The sequence below is a fragment of the Tachysurus fulvidraco genome, chromosome 10, assembly GCF_022655615.1.
Source record: "Tachysurus fulvidraco isolate hzauxx_2018 chromosome 10, HZAU_PFXX_2.0, whole genome shotgun sequence".
Lineage (NCBI taxonomy): Eukaryota > Metazoa > Chordata > Actinopteri > Siluriformes > Bagridae > Tachysurus > Tachysurus fulvidraco.
Genome location: NC_062527.1, coordinates 12,863,843 through 12,889,716, shown reverse-complemented (window position 1 = coordinate 12,889,716; position 25,874 = coordinate 12,863,843). Strand labels below are relative to the sequence as shown.

The window sequence follows — 25,874 nt, the reverse complement described above, 5'->3', positions numbered from 1 at the left end:
GTAGTGTTTGGCTAGCTACATTTTCCCCCCAGATGTGTGCCACAGCAAGCAGGATTCTAACCTCAACAATAATTAATAATTAAAAGCTAATCAGATTATTCACAACTACTTGTTTTCTTTTAGATTACCAGACAGAGACTCAGGGATCCACATGTCTTAAAAGTTGGGGTAATTTGAGCAAATCTGTCTTTTACAGTCCTGCATCCTTTCCCACTTTAGAGTATCAATTTTATTTGCTGAGTAATTTTGATCTAATCACTGCATTAGCTTACAAAGCTGAGAAACAATTTTTTGGAGTCTCCTGTATCATTGCAGCAAGCAGTCAAAATCATCGCTGCAACACCTATAACAGTCCCTCCAGATTTTCTGATGGCTGTGGAGAGTTTTTAATGGAAAATGGATAATTTTTTGTGGAAAAGATTCTTTTACTTATTTTAAACTGCAACCAGTGAAGACTAATATGTAATTACTCTCCACGATAGCTGTACTCATGTTGAACACACATGAATCACAGATGACTTTGGCTAAAAGCCCATTGTGGAGTTTGGTTGATTTTCCGTTAAACTCGATCGCAAAATCCTGAATAGACAGTTATACTGTGGATATCTTCTAAAGCATTTAGATAATTTTTTATGGATACCAACAAACCTTCATGGAAACTAAAAGTCAGAAATCTATAGGAAGTCTAAAAATAAAAAAAAAAGAATTGAGACACCAATATATGGAGGTCTTTAATAGAAAATACATTCACAAACATTGATAAATCTTTGCAGGCTTAGGACATCTGAGACAGTAACATGATAAAGCCATCAGCTCAACCTGTACTTTGTGGATGCTGTGTTCTGGACTCAAGAGACATAATTAGACATGAATCGTAGCAGTTCGATCATAGGAACCTAAACCCATGTTGAAGACACTGTGTGCTGCTTCATGTTAACTTCACCTCTGCCGGGGATAACAGTAGAGCAGACACAAGGCTGATAATATACAAGACATTGGGGACACAATGTGAGTTCAGGCATGTTTACAGAGAGCACAGAATGTACTGTGTCTCGGAAACAGAGGGCCAAGTTCAGGCGATATCGCTGCAAATAACTGGGCAATGCAACAGAAACATCTTAATAGTTCTCACGCCTTTTGCGATGTGTCTTTAGAGGCCAAACCATTCGGTGACTCCCCCTCTTCTAGGGTCTGGTTTCTGCCTCTGTCGTTCATCCTCCATGAATTTCTCCTGCATCGCCTCGACGGAGTCCTCCTCATGCTGTTTTTCCTTCTCTGGAAAGATATCTGGAAACTGGAACGTCTGCTGCTGACTCTGTGTGGAAAACAAAAATTCCATCAGGTTTATGTAGAGATAACAAAAAAATGAGTCTACATTTCCTACAATTTCTGACCAGAAGCCACTCTTGTGAAACAGCTTACTTTTACTGGAAGAGTCCTGTTTTACTTTCAAATCAAATGTTATCATCAATCACGCAGACTGTGAATGTGTTCAGGAGCATCCTAGAAAAACTTAGTCAGCCTCAACTACTTAATAAAAAGAGGATGGCTTGATGATGGAGGACCGGAATAATCAGGGAAACACTTTTTGCCTACATGAAAAGACAGACAAGCCAAAATATCTACATCTGCTGCTCTCTCTGATTTTACTACTAGCATGCTTGGTCTTTCATTTATTTAGAGATCCATAATTTAGTCCATGCCACAGTAATGGTTCGGTGTAATACAGTAAAGTCGAGACAAACAGCTGTAGCTATTCTATATGAGCAGTTCTATATGAGAAGTTGCCCATTTTCTTGAACCTTTCTCTCTCATTTTTGGCAAAATAAATATTTGTCTTTCCACTCTACATACTTCACTCCAAGACACCAAATGAGCTGTAAGGACATGTTGTGGTTCTTCTTTGGAGAAAGGATTCATAGCACCAATAACATGTCCAAGTAAATAGAAAGATATATTTTTACCTTAAAAAAAAACTGAATTCACAACAATTTAAACAAGGAAGAAAACTTGATCAATTTCAACATTTTTTAACACTTACATTTATAACAGGAAGCCAGAATTGTAATGAAAATTGGCCAACAAACACTCATTGGCTTACTCAGTGCAATGGAATGAATTGAGGAGGAAGCCCAGTGGGTGAACCTATTAATCTATTAATTATCCAGGGACAAGAAACAATAAATAGATCATACTTCCAGGTTTTCTAATAACTTTAAGAAAAGAAAGTGAGAACATTATAACCTCCATCTGGAATGTTGGTTTCTGTCTAACTAAACCCCCAAAAATGCATAGACCACTACATTTCAATGGCCTGGTCCCACCAGGAGGACAATGAGAAGTTCATTACTTTGAAAAAGGGGAAAAAAATAGCTGGCTTGGTCCTTCCAAACACAGTGGATACATGCTGGTGGTACTGCTTTTCCTCTGTGGATTAGGGCTCACCAATGTTGTTCCAGAGATAAAACAAAGTTGGGCAGCAACAAGAGGAAACAGGGGGATTGCTGCAAGCCATGTTTAATGAGAAGCAGTGCCGTTCTGGACAAATACATTTGGAGTTCCAGGATTTCTAACGGGCTGGGATCTTACTTGGGCTGCAGTGAAGGAGCGTGGGAGTGGTGGGGGTACCTAATATCAACAGACTGGCCTCCAAAGCTTGGTAGTGGTGTTCGAACTTAACCATGTAGGAATGCGAAACCCCACACTATAAACACAGAGGACGAGCCAAGTCAAAGTACGAGAAACAAACCTATTAAATAGGCCCTTGGTAACGGAGTATCAAATCAGATGCCAAATATGCTCAGTCCTTTCACCTGTTGTAAACTCTGTTGAAGAAAAACACATTTAAGCCAAGACCGGCAGAGGGACCCTGTTTGCATGACAATCCAGCATGGGGCTCAAAAGTTTGGACACCTTGTATAAACACTAGAAGAACTCTCATACAGACAGACTGCGGTCTGATTAAAGAATGGCGCATTCAGATCATCAAAACATTCACGTACATTAAACAAGTCTCTAACTGCTGGCAGAAGCTGATGGTCTGAATGTATATGATGTGTAGTAAAGTTCTGTCTGGAGCTGGAGCACATTTCTATTCAGATTTACAAGTGAAATAAAACATTATTATTTGAAATGTATACACTGCGCGCCCCACTGAGTCAATTAGTGGATTGTACAACATGAAATAAGCACAACACTTAATATTAAGGCAGGTTATTTTCCGTGAAGTGCTCATTACACATCATCTACTGTCACATTTCATGAAGTCATAAATGTTTTATAAGTGGGAATAACACAGCATAGCAAGGAAAACAAACAATGTTGGGCTCAGCTTAGCTTGTCATTATAATTTCTTTTTAAGTTTTTGCACATTTGTACTTTAAATGCTTTTAAAAAAAGCTTAGCAAAGGAGCATCAGGAAGAGAAGAAAACATCAGACTAAGTGGGTGTCCTGCTGTACAGGGAATGTACATATAATCAAACACTGAAAATATGAAAATAGGATAGTAGTTTGGAGAGACTAGAGGATAACTTACAATAAGTGTGGATGAAGAATTTAAAGTAACCAACTGTCAAACATGTCGACTAAAACATTAAACTAAGACAAACACTTTACTGTTGCATGTAAATGTAATTGCCCCATGCTGAACTTCAGTGACTTTTTCACAATCATATACACAATCAGTTAAACAGGAACAGCTGGCAGGACTTGGGCTGATTTGAAGAGATCAGTAACAGAGAGAGAGAGAGAGAGAGAGAGAGAGAGAGAGAGTGTGAGAGTGAGTGAGTGAGTGAGAGAGAGAGAGAGAGAGAGAGAGAGAGAGAGAGAGAGAGACTCTGCCTCCCTCACTCACCTTTTCATTCATGATGTGTGATCTACAGTGATGAGCGTATACAATATGAGAAGGTAAAAATGATCAACAACTGTCCAGACTTTGTTATTAAGTCATATGGAGAGCTAGAAGTAAATAAATAAATTGAGTGGGGCAAAGAAAGTTAATCTGCAATTTAAGTAATTCACTTCAAAACTATCACTGCTTCTCCACTTTATTACCCCAACATTACGTCTGTAAATATCCTGCTGAAGCTTATATTAACCTACACTTGGTTTTACAAGTGTACATATAACCAGGGTTGTTGGAGTAATGATGAAAGGCTATTAACAAAGTTTGGAGTTACGAGTTTGGAGATCAACTGTTACTAGTTTAGAGATCAGGAAATGCAGGAAGATGCTTGTAAATAGCTCTTTCTACCAGGCTCACTGGGTGGGCCACACTGTTACTTCCTCTGGGTTCAAAGTCTGGCCTATCAACTGATATACACAAGTCTCTGCTATTTATCTGAACTCACGATGCCTCATATCTCTGGGTCTTGACTCATGTACCACACCAGAAACTGGCTATAATCAAGGTAGCTGGTGACAGGAAAAACAATCCGGGTGTAAAGTCAGTCTACAGCTGACTTTACAATGTACAGAATTTATGTTGCACCACAAAGATTCACAGCAAAATATTACAGGTAAAAAAAACAAACAATTTGGACCATCACTGTCTTTTTCCCACTCATTATGATTATAATCCATTTTTGCTGTAATGTAATAGTATCAATAATCAATAGTAAAAATATGTATTAAACGACAGAGAATTTTGTTTTCGGTGAAAAATTGTAAAAATAAATACAAAATACAAACAGTGCATAATATCTTGATTACTAAAAAAAATGCAGTAAAAGACTAGATTTTTGTTTATCAGAATGCAAAATTCATCTTCTGTATAAAAGTAAGCTTTGTGATTCATTTCCAACACAAAAATGCTTGTACAAATAACAATTATCTACCAAATTCTGACCTTTTTATTTTTCAAACAAGACCCTGTTCACATCGTGTCGTGCCTTAGACTGTATCATAACTTGCAGTGTGTAAACACGTACCATCGGCAGTCAATCAGTAAAATAATCTGACTAACAGTAAGGCAAGCAGTTAGCACCTACTCCTCTCAGCACATATTTCCTTGATGCAAGATCTGAGATTTACAAAAGATAGACAAATCCAATTTCTCAGATATCAGCTAATACACTGCCATTACCCCTCCTGATGTGCATGTGGGACATGGTTTTCTGCCATGTTCCGCAAAAAATTAGATGCAGTTTTGCATTAAGCAATTTTGCCACTGTTTCTAGGTAGACACAGTCCACAGAGCAGATAATGTCTATTATGAAAAATATTGAAATATTGACATGGACTTATTGTAGCATAATCTTAACATTCAGGGCAAATGCAGATATTAGGCTAGTGTTGTGTTTTTTTTGGAAAAAAATAAAATGAAAATGATGCGTTAGGAAAGAACAGAGTGACATTTTTCATAAGCGGGAAAACACAGGTTGAGAACCAAAAATAAAGGGAACAATCTTTTTAAAGTCTAAAGCAAGCTGTACCCACCCAGCATGTGACATCTTCTCTTGAACCTAAACTTGGACAAGCATTTAACAACAGTTCCTGACAATCCAGCAGTCTGAACTAATTGATTTAGGAACACGTTTAGTATGGGGCATATGGGAATACAACAAAGTCCCATTCTGTCAGTGCCTCCACTGAAAATTCTCTCTAGTCTATAGAAGTATGTATAAATCTAGATCAGACCTAATAAAAGCCATCTGAAAAAGTAACTGGACAACTGAATAGGTGTGTGTGTGTGTCTGTGTGTGTGTGTGTGTGTGTGTGTGTGTGTGTGCGCACAATCTTAAGCTGTAGCACATAAGTGGTCAAAAAGCAATATGATTGGGAAAACAATCTTGTAATCATGACCAAATGTGGTGCCGGATGGTCAGTCCTGCTTCACTCCCAGTGAAAACAACCTTCTCTCAAAGGTGTATTACCGAGCACTGCAAAGACAATTGGATCTGGCCCGGTATTTGGTCCATCTGGCCCCAAGCCAAGCTGTCTGTCTGCCTGCCGACCCCACTGCCTTCCTCATCCAGCAGCAGAGGGCCAGCGTTTGTGCAAAACACACTTTCTCTAAACATGAGTCGAGTGACCCAGCTGTCAAAACCAACTGCCCACAGAAGTTGAGAACATGATTCATGCTTGGCATTCCCAATGGCAAGACGAAGCTGCCTCACCAGAATCAAGTAAGAGCGAAAGCTTTAGTGCTTTTGTTCCCATAACCACTCTAATGAAACTTCAATGCCAGGGAAAAATGAAACAAAACGTATAATGTTTCCTCACTGAGATGAGCCATAAGCCAGATATTTCACCCTTTACTGCAAAACAGAAGCGTGTTTCCACTGCAATTGCAAGCATGTATTTCCCACTGCGTTGTTCTAGACAAGCATCTGGCATATAGTCCAGCTTGTTAAATAAATATAGTCAAGACAAGGAGCCAACATAAGGGAGGGGTGAGAGTGTTGGTACTTTCAGCCCTGTATCAGAAATCAGTCATGTCATTTTTTAAGCCAGTGAGTCACTCATACTACAGTGCCCTGCCTGACAACAGAGAGACCTGCCTACTTGTTCAGGCTTGTCAGAGTCTTGGCTATTTTTTGGGCCACCAAGATATTGGACCCTGTCAACAGCACCTAAAGATACACCCAAGTGTTGAAATTCCACCAATAAACATGACGTCTAGACCCTTTCCTCCATTTCCAGCATTAGAAATACACAAAGGACAATTAAGCGTGGCTGGAAAAAAGGCAAGTAACAAAAAAGAAAAGAAAAAAAAAACTGGGGAGTTGGTAGCATAACAGGAAGACCATTGCCAGTATCTGAGAAATTTATTCTGAAAATGAGGCCAAAAAAAGCTGGGTGGTGCCTTCATGTTGAGAGACTGATCAGAGTAGCGATAGAGCACGAAAAGGTCAAAGGATTTATATTACTGAAAGTCTTTACACGGTGATATCTAAATGAGAGCAACCTGCAGGGAATGATAGAGACGAGAAGCACAAGGTGTCTAAAAGAGGGGGTGAGGGGTTTAGTATGTTTTTCCTTATATATGTGTCTGCTGACACTTACAGAAGCTGTTGTGCTGTGGTTCCCTGCTGAAAAGCGGCATGTGCAAGCCGACTTCAAACAGGAGACCTCTACTTTCCCTTTCCATTATTCATGCTGTACTCTCTCTCTCTCTCTCTCTCTCTCTCTCTCTCTCTCTCTCCCATCATTTGTCTCATAGTAACTCTGTTGCTGTCAAAATTGAAAAATCTTGTTAGAAATTATGCACATTTCTGACATTTTCTTTTTGCTCGTCTTGGTGAAATAAATGGCACCCTCTCTTATTCAATCTCTTTAAAATAAGAATGTCATCAATTGAAAAGTTTTTATCACCCCTTTTAAAAAGAATGTAGAATTTGAGGACCTTCAAAAGCCTTATATCCAGCAATTCATTCTCTTTGCTCTTAAGAAATCACAAAAAGAAATGAATCATGTGACATGGTGAGTAGAAAGAAGGTGCAGATGATTTCTATTTCAAAAGGTTAAAATGAGCACCATTTCTCCGAGTTTAATTCAAAAACTAGGATTCAAGAGAGTCGAGATTCCGAATTCAACAGGAAGCCAGCTGTGAATGGAATAGTGGGGGATATTTTTCCTGCCATTTGTCTTGGACACTGGGGAAAGAAAAGCCCCTCACCCTTACTATTTTGCTGCTGAAGGCTCAAGCTTACTGTACCCTGAACCATAAAGAATCCAGATCAGTGAGGTCCAGGGGTCTGGTGGTATGCGAAAAAGAGCAAAGCCAAATGTTGCCACCTAGTGTTGATAATATCAAGATTGAGATTTTAACACCAAACTGTTTTTTTTCCCAGTGAACACTCAAAGGGTGTTAATTTGCTTTGGGTCATGGAGAACTCACTAAGAAAAAGGAAACTATTTGAATAGGAAAATAACAGTGTGCTTGATCCAGATTGGGTTTCACACCGTTTTGTTCCCTGACAATTGAGCAGAGTTTGCTCCAAACCCAGGTAGAACATTGTGATCTGATCCGAAAGGTAGCCTGGTTACCAGCTGGGCCAGACTGAAACACTCCCCCAATAAAAACTCTGGGTTCTGGAGACGAGGCAATGAGATCTCTAACAAACAACCGACAATTAGCAGCAGCAACAGCTGATGGGTACTGCCAAATACTAGCAGGCACAATAAGACCCCTGAGGAACAACAATATGAGGGACGGAGCTGTTCGTGTATAGCTACAACGTGGACTCCTGGATCATTACACGCATGTGTGATTAGAAAAGTCTGCCAGAGAAGACAGTTTTGTTTTGGTTTTTTAAGGTTATTGAAGTTCAGATATTTTAGCCCACATTCATAGTTTTTCAATGTGGGATAAAAAGGGGCTAATTAGACATACACACACAAAAAAGTCCCCAAGTCCCCCATCTTCCATTCACAAGGTAACTGTACTCTACATAGCTGGTTTATTGGGCATCTACTTTGTATCTATAGCCACCGGCAACTGTATCACGTACAACAACAATTATATTAGCATACCTTGTAGGTACACCATTATTGACGGTAGGAAAGAAAACATTTCCAATAGCTCCCAAAATTTCCACATGAACATGGTTAAGCCCAGAATGCTTTTAAACCGCGCTCAGCACGTTGTTTTTGGCAGGGCTAGCTAACCGTACTCAGTGCGATAAAACCACGCGGGTGGGATAGCTTGATGTAGGTGTTCACCCCTTCTCTTTCAGTATGTGGTAAAAAATGGAGACACTTAACATAGCTAATTAACATCTGGAACGACAGTAATAAAAATTCAAGCACAATTAAAAGAAAAAATAGATGGGGAAAAATGTTTGCTAGGTCAGATACAACATTCTGTAATAAATAGTTTGGTTTTACTGTAAATGATGACCATTAGACTCCTTCGGAATCATGCGGTCCTTCCTACACTAGATCCCACACTACTTAGAAAGGATCACTTTACTGCTGGCCATTTAATGTGAACTTTATGAATAAACAGGAATAAGATTAATAATGTTTTTTGGTAGAATTATTAATAGCTTAATAAAATGTTATTAAACTGTCAGGTTCGCAGGTTGGTTGGTCGAGTTTATGCATTCAGTCATTTGACGGATCTGATACAACATACTGTAACTGCTTACAGAGCCGTGGAAATATCACCATCTGCTGCACTACAGACTAGGTTATTTACTAGGTTATTAAATAGATTAATAAATATTAATAAACTAATAAGAACATAGTGGATTAATTATTTTGCACAGATGACAGATAACAATTGCAGAATTCTAAACATAACACTGATGAAACAAAGTAAAAATCAAATGGACACAAAGCATAACTATTTATTGATTCCATCAGCATTTTAAAAAATGGGAAAGTAAGAGTCAACAGTGGCAAGAGTAAAAAACTCAGAGACGATGAACAAATCTTCAGAGAAACCAGACACCAAGTGAAACCCATTCTCTTCTGGGCGACACCAGCGATTATGAGTCATTACTCATCCGCAACTGTACATTGTTAAGACAAAGCTGTTCTACATTCATTCTTTCTGTAAGTAACAGTCACATTTTGGTTAAACGGGTCAAGAGAAAATAAAACACTAGCCAGACACAGCAGACTCTGCAATGCAAATTGCACAGCACAGACAAAACATTGGCCAGCAACTTGCTGGAGCTTTCAGACATGAAATTGTACATACAATTGTTTGTTTGTCTCAGTCTGTATTAATGCAGGTTACTGACTTGCCATCCATTATTACAGTAGGTTTCCAGGTTAAACAAGACATGGACAGAAAATTGTAGCTTTGACTTGTCTGAATGGAAGGTTAAAGGAATTTGTCCAATCATGCATCTATACTGTCTTCTGGGACAAAGATTATGTATATGTGCAGCAAATATAGTTCTGTGAATGGGTAATGCACATGTGAGAAATGCACGCAATGTCAATTAACCACAAGTACCTGGGACCTTCAAGCACCAAATAAATAAATAAATAAATAAATAAATAAATAAATAAATAAAATGTTTTCAGATTTATGTCTTCCTTAACACAGAGGGGCCAAAGACAGCACAAACTTTGATAAACAATGATTGTTTTGACCATTTACTTCAGCTATTCTCTTGGACAACATCAGCTTTTGCACTTCAAATGTCTGTTCTAAGAAGTCAAGAACTTAGAATTATCAAATTTAGACTTTACGATTTAAAGTTAGAACCTAGTTAATATTGTGAACATAAAAGTATAACTACACATTCTTAACTGTTCAGCTACAAATTTTCACCATGTTTTTTTATGTAAACACTGCTTTATAGCTATAATCTAAATATTTTCACATTATCTTAGGCTCTGCGAAAACGTAATAAAATAGGAAGAAAGAAAATCTGCCTTTTCAAATTCCGTAATCGTTTCCATGTTTTCCAAAAATGAATAAAAATAAAAAATAGCTAAACTCTCACTGCACTAAAAAAAATTTTATTCAATAACTTGGTAACGATCTTTAGAGAAAACACTGAAATGTAGCATGGCTTTTCTTACTGCTCATGTCCATACTGGAACTGCACAGTTTACTGCAAAACCGAGATGTTCTCTTTTCTTTCGCTTAAGACCTCCCTGCCCTTTCTCTGGACCTCCCTGTTCTGGCACAGCAACAGTATGCGCTCAGTCGTCTCCCCGGTTTCACCCGTCAACCCCATTCACCACCCTCTTCCTCCATCGCCTCTAACAGTTCACAACACCCACAGTCCCGTCTCATGTCTGTTAGCTGGAACCCTGTGCCTCACTCCAATTCTGGAGTTTGTAAAACGGGGGGATAGAAAGGGAAATAGAGCTGGAATATTAGCTCATGGAGCGTGTATGAGGGGGAGTTAGACAGGGGGAACCACTGTGGGTATCAGACCACATAACTCTCCCCCACATGTGGTGTCAATTAGGAACAATCTTGTTTTTTTACCCACCACTGAAAGGAAATGAGTTTTTTTCCTTGTGCAGTTTTTTCTCTTTGCAAACGCACCAGACTTAAAAAAAAAAATTTAAATTGGAAATTCGTTTTCATACCTATGCCTGTCAACTCCAGACTTTATCTCCTAAAAGAGGATCTCAAACAAAGAGTTAGATTTGTGCAACAGTTCCTATCCATGACATTTCCATTTTAAATTGCTGATGTGTACATTTATTGCAGTTATAAAACACAGAGGGATTAATGCAGGCAATGTGATGCTGGATTTGAGAAGATTAATTTGCCTGCACAAAGGTAGCAAAGGAAGTGATTCAGCTTTTCAAAAGAGGAAGTTCCCCTTTAAAATATTGATATATACTGATCCCATTACAGAAGGCTGTGTTTTAACAACTTTAATTATTTATTCATCTTCGGATTGACTCTTAAAAGGGAGGATAAACAATCTGATACCTCTTTGACAACTTGAAAACTTCTGAAAACAAAAGATCCTTTGCTAGAGAGATCAGAGGAGACCACCGAAGATATTTTCCTCCCTTTCAAAGCGGTGAACTTAAAACGCCAGCTTCCAACAATGGCCCTGGATTCACCCCAAGCACAGGTGTGAACCTTGCAGCTGGCGATGCCTCTGGACCAAGACCAATGTTAACATTCTGGTGCCCACAGAAACAAAACTCTGAGCTGCCTGCAATAATAACCATACTTTGCCTGGAACTTTATACTATACTTCCTGCAACCGGCCTTGCACGTAACCAAAGACGACCTCTGCCCCTTCAGCCAATGTGAGAATCGGGCTTCTGTCTCAGGAGAGAAGGGCCAAGTGTGTAAGAGAGACAGACAGCAAACAAACAGCACAGGGATGCTGGCAGTAGACCACAATAAGATGAGGTTTTCACATTAAAGGCAACCTTTGCCTCAGGGTTCTCTAAAGAAACATAAGCTGTAACAAGCCCTCAAAAAGGAGACAAAAGCTCATAATGCCAAGTTAATAAAAACATTCTGAAAAACAGATGATTGGGACTCGGTTGGAGGTTATTTTACAATAGACTCCCTCTGGTTTAAACTGTGTAACACTCATGTTTCTGAACATTGAGGTGGTCAGCAAGGTCAGTAATTCAAGATGCAAGCTGTTCCCCATACAAATACAGACTTTTATTCGATCCCACAAGATCACACTCACCAGCTGAACGTATGCCACTTTGTAATCTGGCCTCTTCACTCGCTGGTTTAAGTGGTTCCTTTTCTTGTTTGTACCTGAAATGGAGAAAAAGCTCATTAATGACTTAGTCACCAGGTTTTAACAATTTTTACTCACTGCTAACAAATGAGAAAGGGAACATGGGTTTTGCACACTTCCTAATCACCGCCTTCCTATGAGCCTCTTAAAAAAACTGGACATGGTTCAGCAGTTGTAAAAGTCCAAAAAGGCAGGAAATACTACTTTACATCTCCAAACAGAGTGAAAGAGAAAAAAAACCCACCCTGAACAACATACAATACAATAACATATTAATCTGTATAATTAGCATTAACATGATTTGATATGTTGCAATATTTTCACTCAGTTGACAGTTTTCTGCATTACCCACAATGCCATTTAACTATCTGCTGACAGTGGATACAGTAGTATTTAGCACATGGTTGATTTCTACCTAAAAAGAGTGATGACTTCAGTCTTTCAGTCTCTCCAGCTTTCTCACCTGCACGTGTACGCTCTGGCCAAACAGTTCCAAATTTTCAACATTCATATATTCAGCATCTTTATTCAGTTTCTCATCGAGATGACATTTAAAGTCACTGGAAAAATGTCAAATAAGAGAAAAAGCTCATGTTCTTTTGCTTTTCAGATCAAACAACAAAATCTGTTATTTATGTTTAATAATTTTGTCCTCTTATTAAACTCCATTGTAACTGTGCTAGCAATGTCCACCTGTGACATCAGAGACGCAGACAACCGCTAACGTTCTCATGGGAATAATAAAAATACAGCAACCAACTTAACATGTTCCAGGCTGGACTTTCCCTTTAAGGGAGTGTATCTGACTGTCTGATTTTGTGTTAGTAGAATTTGTGCATTTGCACAGTCACACACACAAAAAGGCAATCATTCTGCCTTCTTTAAAACAATAAATGTTTTCACGGACAGAAACAGGGGTGGGTTTTGCCTGTAAGAAGGCTCAGGTCCATTGACTGTGAATAACATGTTAACCTTTTACCAGATGCGCATGATGTCATTTTAAAACGCCTGGACAATTTACCTAAAAAAGAACGCAAAAGAACCCTTCCCAGTTTCTCAACCGCAGCTCAAGAAAGGAACAACCGTTAAAAAAAAACACAAAAAAACAACAACTAAGAACCAATAAATTTATTCTGAAGAGTGTACAACAATGACAGTGAAGCTGTTCAAGAACCCTTCTATAATCACCTGATATAATGAGTGATCGTTTAGTAGAGGTGGGAAAGAAAAAAAGATGGTGGAGACCTCAATTCAGGTCAGGTCAGCTGGTTCACTCCCATAAACCAGATGAAAAACATACTTTGGTTCATGTGTAACAACATGCTGTGTTCTACTCCATCAGCATCCCACCCCGCACTCTATACCCCCGTCAAAAAAAAAAAAAAAAACATTCTCCTTGTTTTGGGATTGTGCTTTGGCTACTACACCATTACAAATCCCATGACAGAGGGGTAGCCATGGCAACTGCTTCCAAAATACCCCACCACACTCAGAGAGGGAAGAATGGATCCCTTGAGCGCTGGGGCGCAGGCTGAACCCTTCGTCCCACTTACACATCCTTTACGCCGCCAATGGAGTGGAACCCATGACGCAGACTGGGATACCTGCTATGACGCAGAAATGGATCACTTTGCCTTTGTTGTTGTGGGTGATTTTTTTTTCCTTTTTTCCTTTCTAATTGGTGTTCCACTATTTTTTGTGTGTGTTTTATGTGGCACTCGTAAAAAAGGCAGCAGCCTGCTTGCCGGCTCCCCACAACATTATCGCAAAGAGCTGCTCGCAGGGAAATGGGACTCCCGGTGGCTAAAACCCAACAGGGCACTCATAAAAGTGATTCCCTCTTGTATTCAGCAAATCGGTCTTGTTGCAATTTTCTGGGATGATAAACCTTGTAATAAGCATCATTTGCTCGTCCATAAAATCTTTTACATACAGAAAAGCCTTTTCGTTTTCACCCCCTCCATCCAAACACTCCTATAAAATAAAAACCTAGCTGTTTAACTCCTTGGCTGCTGTGTTTAACAGGGCATCCCAGGACAGCTGATGACCAGAATGCTGAAGCAGCAGATTTAATGATAAGTGGAGGGGGCGGGGCATCACGCAAAACTGACATCAGTGCTTGAAGTCTTACTCAGTGTTGTCCTCTACACCTCACCTGCTGTTATCTGAGAACATGGTTTCTCTGTAATATTAGGACTCTGAAATATGTTCTGCTTGGTGGCGTTGGCCAATGTTTGGCAGAAAAAGAATAGAGACAATGCTTTATAGGGGATGTGGTAGCTTAGTGGTTAAGGTGTTGGCCCACTGATCAGAAGGCTGTAGGTTTGTCTCCCAGGTCCACCAAGCATCCGCTGCTGAGCCCTTTAGCAAGGCCCTTTAACCCTCAATTGCTCTGTTGTATATGAGAAGATGCGATAAAAAAAATGTAAGTGGCTCTGGATAAGCGCATCTGAAAATACTTAATTTTATAGTAGAGTGTCAGTGGACTTTTCCCCTTCTCTTATCACTGCATACCACTACATGCAAATCAGGGCAAAAGCTAAGCTGGCCTCAAATGCCTCAAGACATGATCAAACGGTGTTCAGTACATCAGTGCACAAGCTCCATCAGTTCAGTGATCCAGTTCTGTACAATTAGCAAACTGTACAATAAATTAGAAGAACTCTGATGCTGGTACAATGGTAAAGCTGATGTATGCTATGAAATGTATGCCTGTATGGGAAAAGTCATTAAATGTCTTTGCAGATGAATTCTGGAGAAAAATAATTAATTAATAGACAGACAGACAGACAGACAGACAGACAGACAGACAGACAGACAGTGTTTTGACGAAAAGTATTTTCCCCCCTGCCCAACTTAAAGTAAACAAATATATTTAACCAAGACAAAATAGAAATGTTTAATGTTGCCTTGAATTTACATTTGGTAAATAAGTGGATAAAGAGATTAGATAAAGGATCACTAATCACTGAATGAAATCGATAAATCCTAACTATTAAAATGCTTTAACTTTACATATTGTTGAGATGTGTGTGGAAGAAAAAAAAAGCAATATTGGAACCACAAGGCCAATTCTATTGTTTTTGCTATACACTGAAGACATTTGGGTTTGAGATCCCAAATATCAGGTAAATATTAGGTTCCTGATATTGGACCAATTTTCCAAGTGATGAAAAGTATTGGAACATGTGACTGACCAGTGCTTCTTAGACTGATTGTTTAAATAATTAATAGCTGTAAACCTAAATTCTATTTTAGGTTTAAGCACTGGGTCGCACCAATGAAGACTGCATTTGTAATTAAACTTAATAAACCAACATATAGTCCAAAAAGCTGTCTATGGAAGAAAAGGAAGCCATTTGAAACTGAGTGTAGATGGAAAATCAATCAAAGTCATTGTAGAATTATGGGGCATAGACAACAACAATTTGGAATGTCCTGTTAAAGAAAGAGACTTCTGATATTCTAACAACGAGACATCAACCATGTCAGCCAAAGAACAGCAGCAGCTGATAACAGAAACATTGTGAGACCTGTGAAAAAACCCCAAAACAACGGAGTGAACGTATCACAATCCACTGTTTGAAGAACAATACAAGAGCAGAAAGAGACCATAGCACAAGATGCAAACCTGCAGAAAAGCAGATTGGAAATCATAAAGAAATACATAGACGAACCTCTATAAATGTGGTGGAATTGCCAAAGTGTGGAGAAAGAAAAGGATCTGCTCATGATCAAAAACATACAAACTCCTCAGTGAGGCACTGAAGTCGGAGGTATTGACGTGACTCGGGCTCGTATGGCAAGGAACAGTCTCACTAACCATTATTCCTGATGTAACTGATGATGGTAGCAGCAGAATAAATACACAAGCCTATAGAAACATTCTGTCTTTCAATTTACAGAGAAATGCATCCAATCTAATTGGGAGGAACTTCATCACACAGCAATAAATAACACTGACTTCAGATGAAAAAGGGGAAGGTTTTAGACTGGCCAAGTCAATCACCACCACCTTATCCCAACTGAGCAGAGCTTCACCTCCTAGAGAGGAGACTGAAGGGATAAAACTCCTATAAACAAACAACAATGGAAAATAATCTGTTCCTATTCTTTTGCTCACCTAAAAATTCTCCCAAGTTCCAACATGTAATGATCAGGAAGTGGAATCTATCATTTCATATTCATCTTTTGATCTCAAATTCAAATACTTCAGTGTCCTTCAAAAACAAAACGACTGGCCTTGCTGTTCCAAAGCTTTATGAAGAGTCTGTAGTGAATCGTGAGTTTAGTGAATCATACACTTTTCACCATTTCACCTTGTGAATGTTTTTCCCATTGAAAGCGTGGGACAGGCAACTCACTCCTTATATCTTCACGGGTAACAGTTCTTTTATAATAATCACTGCTAAAACAGTGGGAATGGAACTAAAACCACTTCTTGTCTGTGCTGAAAATATATTTACACTGTTAAACAATGTTTTATACAGAAACCTATAAAATGAACAAAACTATTCTGGCAAAAAGAGTTTCCCATTGTGTTATGGGAAAGGTTCTCCAACACCATTTCATTCAGGTTAATGAAATTCAGCCTGGATAAAGAAAGCAGGGAAGAAAATGATATAACATGGAGTACGTATCTACTTACAATACTGAATCCTTGTGCGAACTGAAGCAACGGGAACGCTGTAAATCTTCTCCAAGTAGTTCCTCACATCAAATTTGGTCATTCTGGGAAATAAGGAACAAACAAAACAATGTTTTTGTTCAATGAGTTGTGCCAAGCACATGGATTGATCTGGTCTTGGTATTGTCAAGACACATGATTGTGTTTATGGGGAGATGTCAAACATCAGCGTCGAGTTCATTTCAAAAATCTAAACTCCATCAAAAAAACTATTTACTATTTCATCTATAAACGGCTTGTAATTACATCACGGTCATTAATGAATTACTGAAAAACTGAAACTTTTTGGGTCATCACACTTAGAGAATGTAATGCATTTCTTTTTTTCTTTAAAAAAAAAATAAAGTAAAATAAATCCCCCAACAAACAGGCACACTTGTGGGCAAAGTTCTCTGTGCATGAATCATCAAAGCCAAACATTTCTAAGATTACCCAGCTTAGTCAGACTAACTCAGCTTTTAAGACGCTGTGCAAAACACTTTTTAGAGCGTAGCGCAAAAACAGACGTGTATTGTCCTACGCAGCGAAAGAACAAAGCCTCACACAAACACGACGTAAAACTAACCATCTCAGGTCTCACAAGGAATCTGCAAGGATGTAACATTAAACCATACAGCAGTATGCATACTGAGAGCTGAGTGATGAGTCACTTTGAGGAATCGAAGACGAAACACCTGCGAAGTGAAAAATGTGAAACTTTTTTTATTATTATTTTCTTTTTTTAATCACTCAGATATCTAACTTTGTATCAGGTCTAGGGTGTGAGGAGCAGAGCAGACAATGCAGTAAGCGGGATCCTGTAATGTGAGACAGGAACTCTCTGTGTGTGTGTGTGTGTGTGTGTGTGTGTTTGTGTGTGTGAGAGAGAGAGAGAGAGAGAGAGAGAGAGAGAGAGAGAGCACGAGAGTGTGTGTGTAAGGGAGTGTGTGTGAGAGAGAGAGCGTGTGAGACAGAGAGAGAAATAAGAGAGAGAGAGAGTGTGTAAGTGAGTGTGTATGTGTGTGAGAGAAAGAGAGAATGAGAGATGATTCCTAGAAAGCAAAATACTCAGCAGGCAGCGAGTGGAATGGTAATCAGGACAAAATGCTTTCCGAGTCATTTGAGTGGAAAAACTGTGCCTGATTATAGGGCACGAATACACTTCAGGTCCCGGGCTCATAACTATCTCTAAACTTCTACCACAAAGTCTGACCCTCAGCTTGCCCACCCATTATCTGTCATGTGTGTATGTGTTTTCTTAACAGTAGTTACCATCAGCCTTCAAACAGATGACACATTTCTAGGAAAGTGTGTTAGAGTGGGGCAAGAGGGGCCATCCACTGTAGTAGCAGTCATGGGGGGCTCATTACCACTAACTTTGTAGCCATGCTTCATAGAGCATAGACAATACAAGAAGACAGGGGAGACGTGTGTAATTTTACATAAGGACCCGGGTTCAGGGAGTTCACAGCATCATAGTGGCTAATGAAATCTCCACTGGTGGCCATTACTGCGTATGCTATTAGGCTAGGGAAATAATTGCAAAGACTTTTTTATTCTTTTTAAATTAACAGATTATAAAAGGTTTTGGAAAAATAAATTGAGGTCTAGATATAAACATTCTCGTAAAAATTACAGCTGTGGTCATTAGAAAAGATGTTGCTACGGTTTCACAAAAGAAATAGTAATTGTGGTGAAGGTGAAGGAGATTCCTAAAGATCCGAGGGATGATATTATTAATCAACAATCGTAAAAACTAAAGCGTAAATATTCATGCCAGTACATATGATTCAATAAAATGCAAATGGAAAGTTCAATGAGCCTCAAATGATTGTCCAGTGTGCAGGATTTCATAACACGCTCACAGACTAACGATAAGGAAGGTAAGAGAGAAGACAGCAGTCACTGGAAGAGAGTTGCAGGACAACCTAAAAGCAGTAGGAAGAAGAGCAAAATGTAAGACAAGACTATTATATTCTAGTGAAAGTTACAACCAAAAATACTCTTAGGTGAGAATTCAGCTCGTCGGGATTCGAGAACAAACCTTGTGCATGTGTCAAGAACGCTAAACACCATCCTAATTCAATCCCTTCCAGATTTCACAATTTTGCTATCATGGAAATGAATGCAAAATGATAAACACTGGGTTTTCAGAAAGGCTTTTAAAGAAGTGTCCACTTTAACAACTGGGCATTACACCATCAGAAAGGCCCCCGTAACCCCTGAGGTATTGAAGATGATTTGGTAAATAGGAAAGGGTCAAAATTAAACTCTAATGACTTCTTACCACAGCTGTAACTGCCAACAACAGCTCTGCATCAAAGTACTTAAGTAAAATACTTTTCCCTTACAAACGGTCTCATCATTAAGCAGGTCTATAATATTCATATGTGTACATTCTTTTTGGTCAGAAATATTTTAATATAAAACACTGTGTCTGTGTACATTTGAGGCCGACATGTAATAACTGTGTAAATGTAATTAAACAACAGTTAACAACACACATCCGGTGATGAACTCGAGTGACGTATCTCTGTGTGTTCCAGTGATTCTAACATAGTGGTACAGTTTATACTGAACCAGTTTTTACTTAGTGTTAAACTGATGGTGTCTAGTAGGTTACAAACCTACAACGGTCACGTACGAGTAATAAACAAAGTCGTAGTTGTTACACAGCACGGATTTATCGGACTCCCTCATGGTTTCATGTACACAGTAGCCCTTCTCTCTGTTGTTCCACCTTCGCTCCTCTTCTGTGATTCAAAAGGACCCCACCCTTCACACATAAAAGGTATTCAAAACAACGCAGCTCATCCCTCGCTCATTCACATGCACCCACGTGCACACATCCTGCTTCTCTTAAAGTCTTTCAAGCAGCCGATTCATCAAAGAGGTGAAAAAACATGCCACTGAATGATGAACCTTTCCAGAAATCGAATGAAAAGCATAAAATTACTACAGATGTTCAATGCATTTGAACAAACTAGACATAAAAAAATGCAGGGCAAAAACTAGAGTGCTGTGAGAGAGAGAACAAAACATTGAAAAGTCATTGACTGATTCAACAGCCTACAGTCTCAAAGACAGATAAAGCCAGAATGATAAAATGGCAAGGAAGTCTGTGGTCAACATGAGATAAGAGAGGGGGTTGCACTGTTTTCAAAATCTTGTTTTTACTTCTGCAACGTTCAGTACATAAGGACAGACAGCATTCAGGACAAATTTGAGGACTCAAAAGACTTTTGGTGTGGTTAAGCACCTCTGCATTAAGCTCAGCTGTGACCCAGATGGCATAGATGGCACGGACACTGCTCTACAGGTGAGGAGGATGCTATACAGGTGAGGAGGATAATATAGTCAAACATCACAAAAGCCTGAAATCCTTACAAGTAAAGAAAAATAAAATTCCCCCCCACCCTGTCCTCAGTGCTTAACGAGCACTAACACATAGAATGATTATGAACTTGTGCACTTTGGAACGCTTACCAACAGGATAAGTAAGATGTACGCCCTCAGGTTTAACTGAAAACAAAGCAGACTTTGTCCTCTTTGCATGTGAGCTCCACTATTAGAGCCCTCATTTACTGTTTGACTGCCTGTTTCATATTACAATGCTGCAACGAAATAACAAATGCTTGGACACGACTGACGATGAACACACGTCATCGGCGGACTCTGCTTTGTTGTATTAGAGGGTTGGCAAGATGTAAACAAGGCTGAATGAAGTAATGTCATTGATCAGGAACCTTTTCAAGCTACGTCTCGCCAAGGGCTCTGGATAAAATGAAAGGCTAGCCTAGGACACACACAAGAAGCTCCACACATCTGTAAAACATGTTTATCTTTAACTCGTTTCTGCTGTGTTCGTCTCTTTAGCTTTTTGGGTCAAGCCTTGAAATTGTCAAGACATCAGAATATAACCTACAATATTGTAATGCTCCTTATCACACAGCATGGGTATGTACTTAATGAAATCCAGGTATGATATGGTATGATTGTTTTATTTCTTTTTTAACAAAAAAACCCTGAATTTAACAGAACCAAGGTTTTTTCAATACCGCATACAGTTTATTTATACTCTTTACTATACTAAAAAATAGAAACAAAAATATGTAATAAAAAGCAGTAAAAACAAACAACAAGAATCCTGCCCAGTGCCGTGGTTAATCCAGCTCCCAGAGACAGCTTTTTTTTTTTTTTACTAAGGCTTTAGTGCAACCTAGTGGTCACAAACTAAAGACAGTTATAGGAACTTTACCTACATAGAGGTACTGTATTTCTTTCTTAATGCTGACTACAAACTCTCTATACATACATACACATTTTATATATATATATATATTATATATATATATATATATAATGTGTGTGATGTGTGTATGTATGTATGTATGTATGTATGTATGTATAGAGAGTTATATATATATATATATATATATATATATATAGAGAGAGAGAGAGAGAGAGAGAGAGAGAGAGAGAGAGAGATTCTGAGAGTTACTTAAAAATATTATTTTTCTTATATTATTATTATACTAATAGAAATTGATAGATAACCTGATAACAGCAGGGTAAAAATCTTTCTTCACATACTGAGAGCACAGGGTCAGCCATGATACATAGTGCCCCTGGTGCACAAACGGTTAAGGGCAGCTTGGCAGTGCTTGGGCTTAAACCACAATCTTCCAATCAACAACCCAGAGCCTTAACCACCTGAGTTCCCACTGCTACAAAACTCAGAACTGCCCCAACATTGTTGCATAGGTAAAAGTAAACAAGTTTAGATCTGAAATCTGTGTTATCATCCTTTAAGTGTCTGTTCCACAGAGGAGAAGCGTTTGTGCACATGGAAATCTCTAGTGTCAGAAAGACTTCAGAGTGTGTGTGTGCCTAATAAACTGGCCTCAGTATGAACAATACTTACTCCATGGATACGCGAAACTGCACAGTGTCTGGAGGCTGAGGTTTCCCTGGTCTGACCAGCGTCATGCTGAATGTGGGCCTGAATATCCTCACCTGAGGGTTACCCAACTGGTACAGAGGATAACTGCACAAGACAAAAACAAAATCTTTTTAATTATTCATTCATTCATTCATTCATTCTGCACATGATGTCCTATGAGACTTTTCGGATCATACAGCACACAGTTACATTCTGTTGTGATCATTTCTATATGTAATGAATTATGCTTGTTTATCAGATACCAAAGATTCAATACATTTTATTGTAAGGCATTTTTATCTACAGAAGCTTTAGATATCTAAAAGCAAGAGGAAACTATCACTATACCGATTATTTCAGACGCCAAACTCATCTTCTAACCCAATTACAGGCTTATGCATCAGAAGTTGTGTGCTAAGTCACCACTATGCTAACATCATGCAACACAGAGCTTCCTTTTCACTATGTTTAGAGTTAAAATAAATAACATATGACAGCACTACTTACATTAATCGTCTGGTCATTTTATTACTTCTCTCTGAGGCTGCCGCATAAGCTGTACTTGGTTTTAGTGTTTAGATTCTGACAGCAAATGTGCTCAAGGTCTTCTGTCGCGTCCGCTATGACTATCGGAAATGACGACAGATTTCATAATACAAGTCGTGATGGTGTTGCTAGTAGCTACCGTTCGTCAATCCGTCCGCCATATTTGAAAGTGCAAGAGTCAAGGCTGAGCCTGTTCAATCTGTGAAAAGATGTGGCTTTCTCCTAAAAACTGTGTCGTAAACCTATATTAGTTTAGGTTTAATCGATGTAAAATATACTAAAATGTATAAAATATACAAAATGTACTACTACAGGTGTTGCTGTTTTTATGAACTCTATTTGACAGGAAAATATAACAGATGTTTTTCTTTTGTTTTACACTTTTACATTTATTATACTCTTTACAGTAAACACAAATAAATCAGACATAAGTAACAACGGACATAATAATCAGTGGGTGCAAATAAAATCATGGCCTAAGTTTTTAGTGTTGTCGTTAGGAATGTTTACAAGGCAGATTTGGTAAGAAATGTAATGTGAAAATATTGAATGTATAGAAATAGTCAGAAAGATCACAAAGAATCCAAATTTTGTGATTAAAAACCATCAACAGGAGTAAAAAAAAAAAAAGGCAATTTGTACTTTTCCTTGATCTTTCAGAGTGTTTTCTGTGGTGTGTTGAAATAAATCCCTGTTTTTGCCTTCAAGCGTGATCATCTCTGCCTGAAGACTTTGTTGTATATTTAATCTAGCTGTTTATATTGAATAATAATTGGTGACTTGTGTAGATATAGCACACCACTTAAAATATGACCAGAGCAGTGGGTAATGATCAACATGGCAGTTATGTGTTCTGTTTCCTTGTTTTAGGAAAAACGCATGGCTTATCAGATTCCAACATGGATACATACAGATACTGTATAGTGGGTTTTGTTTTAGTTATTTTTGAAGAAATAAGCATGCACAGTAACCTGAAAAGCTGTGTGTTATTTTAAATCACTATATGATTTTGTCATACATTAACTTCAAGATTGTAACAGTTTTTGTAGATTGTCAGTCTATTTTGTCTTGATGAATACCTAAACAAATATGTATGTCTGAACATAACTGAATGGGAATAATGCCAATATGTCCATCAATTGGATATAATTTACTAGAAGTACTTGGATCATGGCAGGTGATTTTCACTCATGGATTATTAGTGTAGGAATAATAATGACCATCCATCTCACAATATGACAATAAATCTCACTCTAGACATGTTGTCTAACAGTCTGGAAAAAAGAAAATTTGAGATTCATCAAAAATTGAGCAATCATATGAGATTCATCATGTTATACTTTAGTTGTTTGTTGTTGTCCTTCAGCTGCTCCCTGTTCACGGTCACCACATTGGATGCGGTTTCTGACGCAACCCTCTCGTTTTATTTGTGCTAGATGTTGTCCCCTCCTGCACCCCTGCAGTCAAAAACTTTGTGACAGACAATACTATGGAAATTTGTCAGTAATAAAGTTTACATAGATATTTTAGCTTGGTCATTTAAAAAAAATAAAAAGTGAGTTCAATGTAAGATCAGAGGTAAAAAAAAAAAATCTGCAATTTATTAGCAGGTTTATCTCCATTGCAGCCAAAGTACTTTACACTCTAATTGCATGCAGGCAAATGCAAACTCTCATAGATCTGCCCTTTGTCAGGCTGTCCAAATTTTCCTACAAAAGCTATTCATCCCCACTTGCATACCTAAGCATTCTGACATCTAACTCCCAATCATGGTAGAGATGGAAACTAGGGTAGGTACTACTGTTTCCCAAAGACAATAAGATCATCCTAAATTGTACCTATTGGCCTTCTTTTCTCATAAGCTCTCTCCCATCTGAATAATGCAATAACATTTTTAACAAAGAGCTTATAAAGAAGGAAGTTAACAATAAATAAGTGAATGTCTCCCTGAATCTCCCTAAATTATGCTTTGTGGAAACATTTACACCACAGTAAAGCATGGTGGTGGCAGCATGATGCTATATGGTTGCTTCTCTTCAGCTAGAACTATGTGGCTCCAGTCAACATAGAATGAATCATGGATAGCTCCAAATACCAAACTATTTTGGCACAAGCCCTGCAGGCTACCAGCACAATAACAACCAAACACACCAATCCATGTCAACAAAGGAAATGCTTCAGGAGAAGAAGATGAGTATTTTGGAATAGCTGTGTCAAAAGCCTAAATTCTGTCAATAATGTGTGGAATGATTTGATGAGGACAAGGAAAGGAACTTCATACAATTACTAATTTCCCATAGGATTATATTACATAACATCACATGGAGCTTAGTTCCGCTTTAACTATTTAAAGCAATCCTCTTTCAGTAAGGCTTCTTATAAAACCCTTTTTAACAGTAGAGGGAAACCTTGATCCTTCCGTTTCCACATACCGCATACTGGGAGCTGATCCAAATATCTGACCCAACATTTAATCCGATGTTGCAGTGGGTGTAAAAATGACTAACTGTCTCATGAAAGGAACACTTGTCAGGGCTTCAATCCAATCCAGGCCTCAGTAGGCAGAACTGCTTTCCCAGCCTGTGATCAGTCATGTGCATAAACTGCACAGGGAAAAATATCTCACCCTAAAATTGATATCGATAAATTATTCTCATCTATCCAAATAACATACCCATATTATCTGATCTTTAATCTTATTTACTTGTAGCAATGAGAAGTAAGTCCAGCTAGAATATAGAGCTAATGTGAAGCAGAATTGAACGCTATCAAACTGGAACTACCACCAAAGAAGATCAGTCATTTAGTGAAAAGGGTAGTCTGATTCTATTTTGTATTATATGCTTTGATTAGACTGTAATCACAAGTTGTTCACATCCTGAGAAAATGGCACTCTATGACAACATTGCAATGACTCTATGACATCATTGACAGCTGCAAAAACAATATGACATCACTGACTGTGACAATGACAGTGTGACATCACTGACTGTGCCAATGACAGTGTGACATCACTGACTGTGCCAATGACAGTGAGACATCACTGACTGTACCAATGACATTATGACATCACTGAATATGCCAATGACAGTGTGACATCACTGACAACTGCAATGACAGTATGACATCACTGACAGTTGTAATGATTCTATGACATCATTGACAGCTGCAATGATTCAATGACATCATTGACAGCTGCAAAAACAGTATGACATCACTGACTGTGGTAATGACAGTGGGACATCACTGACTTTACCTATGACAGTATGACATCACTGACCGCTGCAATGACAGTATGACCACTGACAGCTGCAATGACTCTATGTCATCATTGACAGCTCAAAAACAGTATGATATCACTGACTGTGGCAATGACAGTATGACATCATTGACTGTGCCAATGAAAGTATGGCATTAATGACTCTGCCAAAGACAGAAAGACATCACTGACAGCTGCAATGACAGTATGACATCATTGGCAGCTGCAATGACTCTATGTCATCATTGACAGCTGAAAAAACAGTATGACATCACTGACTGTGCCAATGACAGTATGACATCATTGACAGCTACAATGAC

The 25,874-nt window shown here is 38.5% G+C and overlaps 1 protein-coding gene across 1 annotated transcript; it reads right to left on the bottom strand.

The window, feature by feature from the left end:
- Positions 1–718: 718 nt before the first annotated feature.
- On the bottom strand, positions 719–22,414 carry mrpl23 (mitochondrial ribosomal protein L23). The gene is made up of 5 exons (XM_027173547.2): positions 22,257–22,414; positions 21,732–21,854; positions 16,790–16,872; positions 12,085–12,158; positions 719–1,315 (listed from the first exon to the last, which is right to left on the bottom strand). The coding sequence occupies exons 1-5, from the start codon at positions 22,271–22,273 to the stop codon at positions 1,151–1,153; spliced, it is 462 nt and encodes a 153-aa protein (XP_027029348.1). The 5' UTR covers positions 22,274–22,414; the 3' UTR covers positions 719–1,150.
- Between the last annotated feature and the right edge of the window lie 3,460 nt (positions 22,415–25,874).

What these genes read in the sequence shown, in the direction of transcription:
- mrpl23 (XM_027173547.2), bottom strand. An exon ending in TCGCACAAGGATTCAGTATT is followed by an intron (nt 12,159 to 16,789) that starts GTAAGTAGATAC and finishes TCTCCATTTCAG; the next exon opens with GTACAAACAAGAAAAGGAAC. An exon ending in AAGTGGCATACGTTCAGCTG is followed by an intron (nt 1,316 to 12,084) that starts GTGAGTGTGATC and finishes TTTTCCACACAG; the next exon opens with AGTCAGCAGCAGACGTTCCA.